This window comes from Osmerus mordax, chromosome 11 (genome assembly GCF_038355195.1).
Source record: "Osmerus mordax isolate fOsmMor3 chromosome 11, fOsmMor3.pri, whole genome shotgun sequence".
Taxonomy (NCBI): Eukaryota; Metazoa; Chordata; class Actinopteri; order Osmeriformes; family Osmeridae; genus Osmerus; species Osmerus mordax.
In genome coordinates, this window is record NC_090060.1 from 15872925 (window position 1) to 15887276 (window position 14352).

The window sequence follows — 14352 nt, forward strand, 5'->3', positions numbered from 1 at the left end:
CACACTGACAAGCGTTATTTTGTTTGAGGGAGTCAGATGGCTGAGCGGTTAGGGAATCGGGCTATTACTCAGAAGGTTGCCGGTTCGATTCCCAGGCTGGGGAAAATGATGTTGTCCTTGGGCAAAGCACTTCACCCTACTTGCCTCGGGAGAATGTACCTGTACTTACTGTAAGTCGCTCTGGATAAAAGCGTCTGCTAAATGAAAATGTAACATTTACATAGTGTTAACATAATGTACATTTATTTAATATTATATATAAAAGAAAATAAATTAACCATGTATTTGAGTAGGGTCCTTTCATTTTAGGTTCATTTTCACGACGCTACATTATGTGATGCTATACCTTGTCTCTCTGTCTCTCATTCACTCAGCCTGAACGGTGCTTGTAATCCCACCACCAGGGGGAGTAATAACCGCTCCATAGACATCAGACTGGATGAAATGTGACAAGATCTCATAGGGGCACTATGTTTCACAAGTTAACACCACCAGGCCTGCTTCAGATATTTCACAGCATACGAGTTGTGACAAGACTTGGTGGTTCAAGTGTGGCTGAGCGGTTAGGGAATCGGGCTAGTAATCCGAAGGTTGCCAGTTCGATTCCTGGTCGTGCAAAAATGACGTTGTGTCCTTGGGCAAGGCACTTCACCCTACTTGCCTCGGGGGAATGTCCCTGTACTTTCTGTAAGTCTCTCTGGATAAGAGCGTCTGCTAAATGACTAAATGTAATTGGATGGGATGTGTGCTGATGTAGACAAGAGCATCACTAAGTCAGTTGTCACTTCTGAAGCAGCCTCTTGTTCTGATCATGTTGTGTAGCCCGGCTGCAGTGATGCAAGCAGAGAGAGCAAACCTGATGGATACCTTATACAGTATGTACAGTTCTGTATGTCATGTGCATGTGTCCCATTTATACAAAAACAACCTATCACAGACACCACATCTCCGTGTATCTATGGCAACAGAGATTGCTGTGTTGTTTTGAATGCAGTTTGATAATTGATTTGCTGAATGCGGCTCATACTTTGTGTGGGAGAATGCTTTTATTTTTATTATTATATATTTTTTGTGTGAGACCAGAACAAAAAAAAAGTTGTGCGCGTGTTTTATTGTGTGTATTCCTGTGTGTACTGGCACTTTTGTGCTGCCCTGTGAGATGACTGTATAGGAAATTATGAATCATTGGTCATCTGATGTATCCGACATCCAATCAAACTGTTGAGCCTGCTCAGTGTCATTCAAATCAATTGGCCGATTGATTTCATACAAATCGATACAAACATGTCACTTTCATTAATAAGATGTCATGTCCAACCGAACTCTGCTCTCCTCTCCTGTCAGTTCTCATACTAGTACTCTGTGTGCATGCAGCGGGTTCAAGATTAAGAGTTTGACTTCCATTTGTGGGGGCAATTACAGCTGAGCGGAATCATTGGCAGGTTGTCTATACGCTGTTTTGCAACAGCTGTGTGTGGTTACCATGGCGACACGACCCCCGGAATATTCTGTGATTCCATCTGTGCTGAGCAGGTCTATTCAGAATTGACATGGAGATGTTAAATGAGATTTAAAAAAAAGCTAAACTGTGTTGGTGTATGTGTGTGCTCATGCGTTTGTGCATGTGAGTCTGATGGAGTTTCAATGGAAATCCACAAGGCCATTTCCTGAAAGTGTGTGTCAGTGTGTATTTGTGTGTGTATAAACTGAGCATCAATAGAATCATGCCTGGCTAATTACTTCACTGCTACGTATGAATGGGGACACAGCAAAAGGCTATCTGTGGTTCAAGGCTGGCCGTAGAGAAGTCATTAGAGGTTAGATTTAGAAATGACAGAGGCAAATCCTGCTAAATCATTTATCCCTCGCTGCTATTTAGACTGCCCCTCTCTCTGTCTGCCCTACCACTAGCTGCTGTGTGCCACTATTTCATTTGTTTATCTGACAAAGATGCCAGCAGACATGCATGCACATATACACATAAACACACATACACACACACTTGTTGTCTTACAAGCACAAAATCATTCACTCACACACCCCACACACACATAAAACTCCTCTCCTGCATGGCTAATTTAATTAAATCCATTTGAATGGCACATATGTATATGTGAATGTAGGTAATTCTATTTCATTCTTATCTTTTCCATGGATGTGGTGTTGTTTAAATGCTACTAGAGAGAAACAGTATGATGATTTCATGATTGTGACAGTTCAGTGTCCTGTACAGCAAAGCATTGCTCTTGCCAAAGCTGTTGTTTATGTGTGTGTGTGTATGTGTGTGTGTGGGTGCGCAGAGGCCTGTGTGCTTTTAATGGTCTACTAATCCCACTCGCATTTGGCTGGCAAATTAATCCAAGCCTTGCTCATGGCCAAGCAATAAACCCTCACAGCTTCACTCTCTCTCTCTTCACTTCTCTCTCTCTCTCTATCCAGTCATCCATCCACTCACATACTATCACACCTATGCCTTGAAAACACCGGACCTAGGAAGAAAGACAGAGAAAGAGAGAGAGAGAGATAGAGAGAGAACCAGTCAGTAGATCGGTGGTTGATCTATGACGCGTTTGGAGCCCCCTTATTGGAGCTCGTTTGCGCGAGGGCGACAGACAACCAGAGCACAAGCAGCGCGCGCGGCAGAAAAGAGGGTTGCATAGTTGCCATGGTGAAAAAAGTGGATTAATCATCGCAAGCATGAAGCCCTGATGAACGTGAGAAGAGGGTGTTTCTTTGAAATACGAGTAGCCTATAAGTAAAGGTATGTTACTCAACTCCCAATTTAAAAACAACAACTTTATTTACTACATTTTGGATAACCTATGAATTGTGTATCCTTAAGCCATCTGGTTGACATATGAACTCAACGTATTCTGTTTTAGCCAAATGTAGGCAAATGTCTATGGCCTCACTATGTGAAAATTGCTTCAACGTTTTACGGAGAAAGAAGCGACCTTTTCTGGCGAGCCTGAGCGCAGACGTTAGCGGTTTGCAGGCTATCTTATCTGATCCGCTTCACGCGCTATTTGTGTCATACTGGAATTACTCTTTTAATGCTAAATTATCTTGGCTGGCTCCCAGGTTTATGAAGATGACGATAATCATCAGGCCTGATAATAGGTTGTGTGCTGTTATCAATATTTGTCAGAAATAAAGGCTATATTATTATGCTTATGATCGTAGAACATTTGTTTCGTTCATTGACGAATCAGCTGCTTGGTAGTCTTACGGTTGCGGGCCTCGCCTTTTTTGGGGCCAGAACTCTAGATTGGGCTTCTCGTGTTCTTACCTCGGCAATTTATTAACTGATGTTTTTATGGACTTAGGCTTACTAGCCCACTCCCACTACACACACATGCTCCTAGAACGCACACACATTTGTGTGTTTTAAGAGAGAGCATGTGTGAGAGCAACGGATGCGCCTCTCACAAGTGGCCTGGGTGCTGTGTGGTTCTTTCTGAACGGTGCGCGAGTGTTTGTGTTGTGGTGAGCTAGGCTTTCATGCCACGCGGGCTCTCCACAGCGCAGCTGCGCTGGTCTTTCAGGAGTTGATCAATAGTCCAGCTTTTTCATTCAACGTCTACATTACGCTCAGTATCGCCATAGAGGAGACAAAAGCGCCAAACCGGACTGGACCAGAGGGACGGGCGCTCGCTGTGTAGGCTGCAAATCCGAAGGGCACGAGACAGTCACCTTGCGGTCTGCTTGCAACACGCGAAGCAAGAACGCCCCGAACCTGCCCGGATCTACCCTACCTGACCAGCAGCTATATGGAATCATCTGTGGGCATTCCACCTAGCAACGATACCCTTGGCACAGGACCGAAAAGCTGCAAGACCGTTGAAGACAGGAAAGGAGAGTTTGGTGCGCGGTAATGGACGCGGGCACAGGTGTGCGTGACATGAAAACTAACGAGTTGGGGCTTTCGCAGTTTTGAGCACTACGTGGCTCTGTTGTTGCACTTCATTGACGATTGACCGTAAGGACATGCACAAGTCCATCGACCAAGACATTGGCGTACGAGTAGCACGTCGCACCGGGTAAGATTCCTATGTCCTGCAGTCGGGTGCAAGGCTGCAAGCAGCAGACAGCCTGGCTAGAAGAAGGGGGGGGGGGGGGGGGGGGGGACAGCAGGCAAGATATTTGAATATAGAATGGAACGATAGACTTATCTTCTAGTACGAGTGGTGGCAAAGATTATTTCAGACTGTGTCTCTGTCATGTTTTTGCCTGAATCCCTGTTATCGTTCTTTCCAGCCAACGTGCTGTTTGTTGTTAATGTCAGTTGCTAGCTTCTAGTCTGCCGCTCCAGCCACGGGATGCGGTGCAACACAAAGCGCTCTCCCCATTCTCCCTGCTCTGTTGTGGACAGCTACATTTAATTTGTGTTGCTTTCTCAGAGGTAGAACGACAGATTCAAGTTTTGAAACTCTGCATTTGTCGCAGGGGTATTGGTGCGATGCTTCATTGTAGTTGCCTGATTTCAGCACCATGAACAGCTCCTAGCGCGAGCTGTGCTGTCAACCGGCCCGTTCCGGTCACAGGTGCCATCCCGGACAGACCAATGACTGAAGTTTAACCAATTAATATCCCAGATGTTAACGTCATTAAGTCTGGATTCTTATGAGTTGTTGGTGGTTCAGTCCGTATCGCCGGTGTGAACTATGCCAATAGAGAGATGCGCATTTTCCAGCAAACGGAAACGTCTAATGCAAGAAAATAGACCGATCAGAATTCCGTTCTCTATTATTGAAAGGACTACGAGACAATCCAATTGTATTGCGTAGTTGAAGTCCCTTTTGAGGGAGTGTAGGTGTGTGTGTGTGCAGTCTGCATGTATCTGCATGTTTATGTTGTCTACTTGTGTAACCAAATAACTAAAATAACTCTAAAATTCAGAGGAACTGAAAGCACTCAGTTAATGAAGAGCCTGAATATAACAGCCTTTAACGACCGAGCAAAGTGCCAGCCAGACCCATAGCTGCAGCCAGTTCGTGCCAAACCGTCGGTCGAGTCGAGACATCATTAACCTGCCGTGTCTTTCTGGGGACTCTACTGTTGATACCTCGTGCGGGTGCCTAATTGAGCGTGATAGATGTTATTTGTTAAAGGGATGATTGATTTCTTTTTCCTCTTCGAGAAGGGAGAGAGAGAGAGAGAGAGAGAGAGAGAGAGAGAGAGAGAGAGAGAGAGAGAGAGAGAGAGAGAGAGAGAGAGAGAAATGATTGATTGTGCTTGAGGACAGCAGTGCTTTTAGCGTCACCCCTCTGTCCCGGTAACATTGCAAAAAAAAAATGCTATATTAATTAACTGTATGCATTCCGTTGCTCCTTCGCTGGCGTCGGTCACCGGGCAGGCTAGCGCAGTCCGCCCCGCCAGATCCCATCGACCTTGATCATGTCTGTTTGCATAAACGTCGTATGTCAAACATTAAAGCCATCCGACTCCAAGCTGTCCTTGGCCTGTGCTGAATATATCAACTGAGCCGTTCCCCCGCTTCTTCAGCGCATATGGCACAGCACGGGGGAGGAGGGAGCATGGTGACAGAGCTCGTTTGAAACATCGACATTACCCAAAACCCTTGAGCCTAAGGCCGAGGCTGCAAGGAAAGCCATGGTGTGTTCATAGAAGAAACGCACCACCTAACTCTGTACTGCGCATTTAGAAGTAACAGAAGAATACCTATGTATTTAAGGTTATTGTATTGTTGTTAAACTATCTCTACTCCCTCCTCCCCCTCTCCCCCCTCTCCTTTTCTCTCTATCTTTTATTTTGTCTGGGACTGTTCCGTATAAGTGTGCCAATGAGAGATAAGAATGAGGGAGGAGATAGCAAGCAGCATCTAAATAGGTTACAGATAGAATAAAATGTGTTTGAGATATTAAAGAGAGAAGGAAAGTAAATAATTCAACCCACAATACAATAACCATCCCAAATGTATAACTGGAATATTAATTAACTCGTTGCCGGCATGGGTCACCGGGAAGGCTCACGTAGTGCTTGGGTTTTTACATTATTTGTATGTACAGCACTTTGCCCTGCAATCTCTGTATGACAATATGCTGAATAAATACATAGCTAATTATTATGACTGTTATTAGCATTGCTTAAACCACCTTCCACACTATCTGTTTGCTCACAGGTAATGGCCGTCCCCACCTGTCTGTCAGCCGTTTCCATGGAGACCAGCTCCGCCTTTTATGGGGAGTAAGAACACCTTTCAGCCAATGACAAAGGCACTATTCCTACAAACCTCCCTTCTGAAGTAATGATGGTGCCCCCCTGACCTCCACTAGAGGAGGAAGAGGAGGAGTCTATTCTCCATCTTTGAATTTCTTGTTTGGCCACAGGCTCTCACAATGACGGGAGATCCTATTTCCATGACGTTTAGTCTGTGACGGTCAGACACAAATTCTAGATGTTTCCTTTCCCTTCTATCAAAGTTTCTACCAGTAAGATGCTTTGGTTGTTTTTCCCCCTGCCCATGTTGGCATGGGCGGTGCCAACTGCCTCTGCCCAGGCCAATGAGCGACGAGTTGTAGCGCACATTCCTGGTGACATCATCATCGGAGCGTTGTTCTCCGTCCACCACCAGCCTCCTGCTGATAAGGTGAGTGTGCTTACGAGCAATCATACCTGTGTTGAGTGTGTGTGTGTGACGTTGTGTACATGCAATGGTGTGTTTGAGTGTGTGTGCTTTATAATGTGTGTGTGGCGGTGTGTGCGTGTGTATTATAAAATGTGTGATGCTGTGTGTGTGTGTTTGTATTATAAGATGTGTGTGGTGGTGTGTGCGTGTGTATTATAAAATGTGTGCGGCGGTGTCTGCGTCCCTCTTCCCCAGGTCCACGAGCGTAAGTGTGGCTCGGTGCGTGAGCAGTACGGCATCCAGAGGGTGGAGGCCATGATGCGCACGCTGGACCGCATCAACGCCGACCCCCACATCCTCCCCAACATCTCCCTGGGCTGCGAGATCCGAGACTCCTGCTGGCACTCGGCCGTGGCCCTGGAGCAGAGCATCGAGTTCATACGGGACTCCCTGGTGTCCTCAGACGAGGTGGAGGAGGGAGGCGGAGGGGTGTGGGGGGGCTTTGGGGGAGGAGGAGGAGGAGGTGGAGGAGGAGGAGGGGGGGGGAGGAGGAGGGGGGGGAGGAGGAGGAGGAGGGGGGACGTTGAGGTGTGCCGACCCAGCGGCCACCCCCATGCGGGGGAAGAAGCCCATCGTGGGGCTCATCGGCCCAGGCTCCAGCTCTGTGGCCATCCAGGTCCAGAACCTCCTCCAGCTCTTCAACATCCCCCAGATCGCCTACTCTGCCACCAGCATGGACCTCAGCGACAAGGTAGGAGGACACCATCAGGAGTACAAGTTCATCAGCACTGTGTTGCTCTCCTACAGAGTGTGTGTTTCTGTCCTACAGAGTGTGTATTTCTGTTCCACAGAGTGTTTCTCTCCTACAGAGTGTGTTTCTCTCCTACAGAGTGTTTCTCTCTACAGAGTGTGTTTCTGTCCTTCAGAGTGTGTGTTTCTGTCCTACAGAGTGTTTCTCTCTACAGAGTGTGTTTCTGTCCTACAGAGTGTGTGTTTCTGTCCTACAGAGTGTGTGTTTCTGTCCCACAGAGTGTTTCTCTCCTACAGAGTGTGTTTCTCTCCTACAGAGTGTTTCTCTCTACAGAGTGTGTGTTTCTGTCCTACAGAGTGTTTCTCTCTACAGAGTGTGTGTTTCTGTCCTACAGAGTGTGTGTTTCTGTCCTACAGAGTGTTTCTCTCTACAGAGTGTGTTTCTGTCCTACAGAGTGTGTGTTTCTGTCCTACAGAGTGTGTGTTTCTGTCCCACAGAGTGTTTCTCTCCTACAGAGTGTGTTTCTCTCCTACAGAGTGTTTCTCTCTACAGAGTGTGTGTTTCTGTCCTACAGAGTGTTTCTCTCTACAGAGTGTGTGTTTCTGTCCTACAGAGTGTGTGTTTCTGTCCTACAGAGTGTTTCTCTCTACAGAGTGTGTGTTTCTGTCCTACAGAGTGTGTGTTTCTGTCCTACAGAGTGTTTCTCTCTACAGAGTGTGTGTTTCTGTCCTACAGAGTGTGTGTTTCTGTCCTACAGAGTGTTTCTCTCTACAGAGTGTGTGTTTCTGTCCTACAGAGCCTGTATAAGTACTTCATGCGTGTGGTACCATCTGACGCGCAGCAGGCCAGAGCCATGGTGGACATTGTGAAGAGGTACAACTGGAGCTACGTATCGGCCATACACACAGAGGGTGAGAACACGTGCTTTTCTTTCTGCTGTCTCTATCGTGACGCTTTTGCCGTCTTGGTTTGTGTGCAGTCACATTTGGCTGAGAGACTGGAGGTTTCGGTGTCTGTGCTGTCCAGATAGCAGGAGGGGTATGTTAGTTTGTTTGTTCAGAGATGTGTTACATTCTTATGGGGGTTTGTTTCATGCCCAAGCCCAGTGTTTTTGTTTGTTGGAGTATTTAGTCTAATAAACATTTACATGATGCTGCTGTAATTCTCCTTCTGGCCTGTCCTCCTCCTCCTCTCATTTTTCATTTCCTTCTCTTTCTCTCTCTGTATATTTCTCCCACTCTCTCTCTCCCCTCTCTCTTTCTGTGTCTGCCCAGTGCAGGGTATGTAATTAATCTCAGGTTAGCACTGATAGGGATAAGGTCTCCATCTCACCCATTAATCACTATCAGAGCGCACACACACACACACACACACACACACACACACACACACACACACACACACAGACACACACACACATGGTGGAACTGGACCCTCAGATCATCCCCTGCAGCATAGCCTGAGGGAGCTTTTTCCACATCGATTCATTGTGTGTTTGTGTGTGTGTGTGTGATTGGGTTTGTGTGTGTGTGTGTTAGGTCTGTCAAAGCTGAAGGAGCACAGCAGTGCAGTGTTGGTCCAGTCTGGACTGGTCTCAGACACAAACAGCTGACCTTGAGAAAATAAGAAGGAGAGAGATAGAGTTGAGAGTTGGAGAGAGAGTTAGAGGGAGAGAGGGAGGGATTCGGAAGAAACTGGACAGGGGAGCAAGAGGAGAGTAGAGGAACTGAGATACACAGGAAGGAAGCAGAACAATATCTCCAGCAGAGCAGAGGAGTGTGTGCAGCAGTGCAGCACCCAGACGAGGCCAGGCAGAAGGGGGGAAAGGTGGAGGGAGAAAGAGAGCTGGGAGAAAAGGGAAGGAAGGAAGACTGAAAGAAAGGGGCTTGCCGGTGCTTCATGATTTGTTTGTGATTTCAGATTGATCAACGTCATCCTATAGTTTAAGACAGAAGGTGAACGCAAGTAAACTTCTGTGTGACCTAGATTATAGACGGCAGATCTATGTAATGACTGAACAAAATTAACTTAACTAAATGTGTATCATTTTATTCCCTATGTGCCTGGGTGTGGCTCTGTTGTTTCCTCCTCCTCCCTCCTCCTCCTCCTCCTCCTCCTCCTCCTCCTCCTCCTCCTCCTCCTCCTCCTCCTCCTCCTCCTCCTCCTCCTCCTCCTCCTCCTCCTCCTCCTCCCTCCTCCCTCCTCCCTCCTCCTCCTCTCCTCCCTCCTCCCTCCTCCTCCTCCTCTCCTCCTCCTCCTCCTCCTCCTCCCTCCTCCCTCCTCCTCCTCTCCTCCCTCCTCCCTCCTCCTCCCTCCTCCCTCCTCTTCCTCTCTTCCTTTCCTTCCTCCTCCCTCCTCCCTCCTCCATCAGCTATACTGTACGTCATCTGTATCAGCCAGCTGCACAGTCTTTGTCTCTCCTTGCCATCCATTGTAAGTGTGTGACCATTGTGTGTGTGTGTGTGTGCCGGTGTGCATGTGTGTTTGGTGAAGAGGATGTATGTGATAAATAAACCATCTGAATGAGAGATGTTTGATCATGTTCTGTGTCTGTATCTGTGTGACAGCGTGTGTGTGTGCACGTGTATGCACGCGAGCGTGTGTTTGTGTGTGTGTGTGTGTGTGTGTGGTGGGTGGGTGGGTGGGTGGGTGGGGTGTGTGAGCAGTGACAGAGAAAGAGCATGATAACTGAATGGGGTGCTGAGAGGATGTCTCTCCAGACCCCACCAAAGAAGGGGGCCAGCATTGCCCCCCTACCCAGACCTCAGAACTGTCTCTCTCCACTCCTCTATCTTTGTGTCTCTCTCTCCTTCCTCTCTCTACTCCTCTATCTTTGTCTCTCTCTCTCCTTCCTCTCTCCACTCCTCTATCTTGGTGTCTCTCTCTCCTTCCTCTCTCACTTCTCTATCTTGGTGTCTCTCTCTCCTTCCTCTCTCTACTCCTCTATCTTGGTGTCTCTCTCTCCTTCCTCTCTCCACTCCTCTATCTTGGTGTCTCTCTCTCCTTCCTCCTCCTCTCTGTCTGGCTTCCATTATCCAGTGATTCATCTGTGGCACGGTGTTTGTAGTGAAGCGGTTATTGATTTTATGTACGTGCTGTGTGGGTTGACTAGTCAATGTGTGTGTGTGTGGTGTGTTTTGTATGCGGTGTGTGTGTGTGCTTGCGTGTGTCTGTGTGTATGGTGTGTTTTGTGTGCGGTGTGTGTGTGTGCTTGCGTGTGTGTGTGTATTGTGTGTTTTGTGTGCGGTGTGTGTGTGTGTCTGTGTGTATGGTGTGTTTTCTGTGCGGTGTGTGTGTGTGTGGGTGTGATGTGATTACCCTCTGTTTTTCTCTGAGGAATGACATCATGTCATAGTTTGACCAGGTCAAATGGAGTCACAGCACCACCTCTGGATTTGGCTCTGGACATGTGCGTGTGTGTGTGTGTTACAGAGGGTGTGTGTGATAGATAGAGAGGGAGGGAGAAACAGAGAGAGAGAGAAAAAGAAAGAGAGAGAGAGCCTGTGACTTACTATCGTTTGAATCCAGAGGGTGTGACCATACTGTGTGCTGGGAGGGTGGAGGGGGGGGGGGGGGTCGAGGGGGTGGGAGTGAGGGTTAGGCTGAGTGTGTGTGTAGATGAATAGGTGTCCAGAAAGGGTACTGTGCCTGGAGCCTGTTTCAGGTCAAGTCCATTACATTAAACTACCCTCTGCAGTCAATTCAGACCTGTAATTGAAAATTGCCCATTAAAAGATTTCACATTAGTTCAACTGAAATCCATTTCCTGAATAGAACAAGATGAGAATGGAGAGGGGAGAGCGATAGAGGGGGATTTGTGTTTCAGACATACACACATTTGACAAAACATCCAATTTTTCAATAACATCCCTCCTCTTCTCTCTATCCCCCCTCCTCTATCTCTCCTCTTCTCTGCATCTAGAACTCTACATCTGATAGATGTTCCTCTTTCTCTTTATTTCCCCTCCACCTTCCCTTCCTTTCTGCCTCCCCCCACCTCCCCACCCTCCCCCTCTCCTGCCTCCCCCCTCCTCCCCACCCTCCCCCTCTCCTGCCTCCCCCCACCTCCCCACCCTCCCCCTCTCCTGCCTCCCCCCTCCTCCCCATCCTCCCCCTCTCCTGCCTCCCCCCTCCTCCACACCCTCCCCCTCTCCTGCCTCCCCCATCCTCCCCCTCTCCTGCCTCCCCCCACCTCCCCACCCTCCCCCTCTCCTGCCTCCCCCCCACCTCCCCACCCTCCCCCTCTCCTGCCTCCCCCCACCTCCCCACCCTCCCCCTCTCCTGCCTCCCCCCATCTCCCCACCCTCCCCCTCTCCTGCCTTCCCCCACCTCTTCACCTCTTTCCAGCCCCCGACTCCTCTCCAGGGAAGAGAACATTAAATGGACAGAGATGAAGAGATGATACCTTTCAAGGGATTAAATCAGTTGAATTGGAGTGTATGTGTGAGTGTGTGTGTGTATATACGTGTGTGTGTGTGTGTGTGAGACAACGTAGGTAGCATTCCTGTTTTTTGTCTGTGACAGTGTGTGTAGGTGTTTTGTATGTATGAGCATGTGCATGTGTGTGTGTGAATGACTGTGTGTGTGTGTTTGGTGTGTGTATGAGAGAGAGAATGTATATGTTCTCAAGTGTAAAGGGTTGTAAAGTGTCGTTTTGTGAGATTAATGGGATGTGCCTCTGCTGTTGCCATGGTAAACAGGGTCAAAAGCTTCCAGAAGAAACTGTGAGGTTAATAAATTAATGTAGTAGAGACACAGGGCAGGGTGTGAGTTTGTGTGCTTGTGCATGTTTGTGTGTCTGTGTAAGGTGAGGCTTGTTGAACTCTGTCTGAAAACAGGAAACTGTCAGTCATTCTGCCAGTCTGCCCCGAGGTCATGTTATGTTTGGCATTTTCAATTCACTTTGTAAAATTGTGAGAGAGAAAGCGAGAGAGAAAGAGAAATTAAGAGACAGAGAGACAGAGAGAGTAGAAAAACACATACAAGGTTTGGCTTTTCGGTTTCTTTTGTTTTGGGGCTTTTGGAGAAATAACTCTGCCGGACAGGTTTCCAATCTGAAGGTGTCAAACATCAGAAGAAAACTCTGCCGGGGTTCAAAGAGGAGGGGGACGAGAAGCAGACAGGAAGTTAATGAGGGAGGGAGAGGTGGAGAAGGAGAGAGCAGAGGCGTGAATCTGAGTGGGCTTTATTCTGACTCCTCTGAGCTGCTTATAATGGAGGGAAGGGAGAGGTGGAGAGAGGAGGGAGTGGGGAGGAGGGGAGGAGAGAGGTGGAAGGGAGGAGGGAGAGAGGAGAGGGAGAGAGGAGGGATTGGCGGATGGGGGGAGAGAGGAAGGAGTGGGGAGGAGGGGAGGAGAGAGTGGGGAGGAGGAGAGGAGAGAGGAGAGCGTGGGGAGGAGGAGAGGAGAGAGGAGAGCGTGGGGAGGAGGAGGAGAGAGAGGAGGGAGTGGGGCGGATGCGGGGAGTGTTGATATGTAAATGTTCTTACTAGGTGCACAGCCCTGCTGAGAATAGATTTGGTCAGAGCTGGAAATTACCATGGAAGTAGGTGTGATACAGCCCAGTCAAGGTGTGTATGTACATGTGTGTGTGTGTGTGTGTGTGTAACTAAGAGCTTGTATCTCAGTTTGATTCTTCTTCTGCAGTCTCTTAGTGTTTGGTGTGAGCATGTGTGAATCCCAGTCTGAAGAAGTGTGAAGGAGGTTACATGCTTTATCGATTTTGATGACTGTAGCACGGTGTGTGTGTGTGTGTGCGTGTGTGTGTGTGTGTGTGTGTGAGGGGCTGGGTTCTGAGTACCATCTGTCTACTGCTCCTCTCACTGAGACACTAATTACAGGACTTTACACATCGCTCCCATAGCCAGAACACACACACACACAACACACACCCCACATACACACACACACACACACACACACACACACACACACGTACGCACACACACACACACACACACACACACACCCCACATACACACACACACACACGTACACACACACACACAACACACAACCCACATACACACACGTACGCACACACACACCATACACAACACACACCCCACATACACACACGTACGCACACACACACACACCATACACACACAAACACGTACAGATCTTTGGTGTGCAGAAACCTACCTTCATGTTTTTTCTATTTTAACAAGTGCTGAGTCGATAAGATCTAATGATAGATCTTCCTTTTATTGATGTAGCAGATTAGGAGCGGGAGGCAGATCAGGACGGGCGGGTGGATGGATGGAGAGGAAGAGAGATGGGGGAATCCTATAGTGTAGTCGGCAGCATACACAAGTCTTCATTACCATAGATTCCAGGTCACCTATTTTCACTGCAGAACAAAAAGCATGTTACATGTAAAAAACAGCCACACAGTGTTTAATGAGTGGTTTGCTTATAAACAATGTTATCCAGACATGCTAGTTTAGCTTTTATTTTCAGAGACAGGTGTGATGGGAGTTGAAGTTGACCCCTCCTTCTCCCCGTCTCCTAGGAAACTACGGTGAGAGTGGTATGGAGGCTTTCAAGGACATGGCCGCGAAGGAGGGGATCTGCATCGCCCACTCAGGTAAGACTCTTCTGACGTCATCAACCAGGAAGGAAAACCAGAAAAACAAGGACAAAACTGGCTCTGGTACTTCCTGGTGTCTTGAACGACATCATTTCCTGTTGTGTGCGCGGTGTTAGGTAAGATCTGGAGCAACGCCGGGGGCGAAGAGCTTCGATCGTCTGTTGGAGAGACTGCGGGTGCACCTGCCGAAGGCCAGGGTGGTGGCATGCTTCTGCGAGGGCATGACTGTCCGGAACATTCTCATGGCCATGAGACGACAGGGGCTGGTGGGGGAGTTCCTGCTGGTGGGCAGGTGAGGGGCTGTAAATGCAGACACACACACACACACACTCGTGGACACACACTCACTCACAATGGACACCTCACACAATCACGGACATACAGTACACAGCCCGGAGTCGGACTTCTGTCTTCACTGACA

General features: G+C 48.2%; 1 protein-coding gene across 1 annotated transcript in view; it reads left to right on the top strand.

Annotated features, from left to right (window-relative positions):
- Positions 1-6457: 6457 nt before the first annotated feature.
- grm5b (glutamate receptor, metabotropic 5b) overlaps positions 6458-14352 on the top strand; it is a 23333-nt gene continuing 15438 nt past the window's right edge. Inside the window, 7 exon segments of the mRNA XM_067245678.1 lie at positions 6458-6610; positions 6845-7112; positions 7165-7340; positions 8137-8251; positions 13854-13928; positions 14048-14067; positions 14069-14223. Coding sequence (XP_067101779.1) covers positions 6458-6610; positions 6845-7112; positions 7165-7340; positions 8137-8251; positions 13854-13928; positions 14048-14067; positions 14069-14223 — 962 coding nt within the window.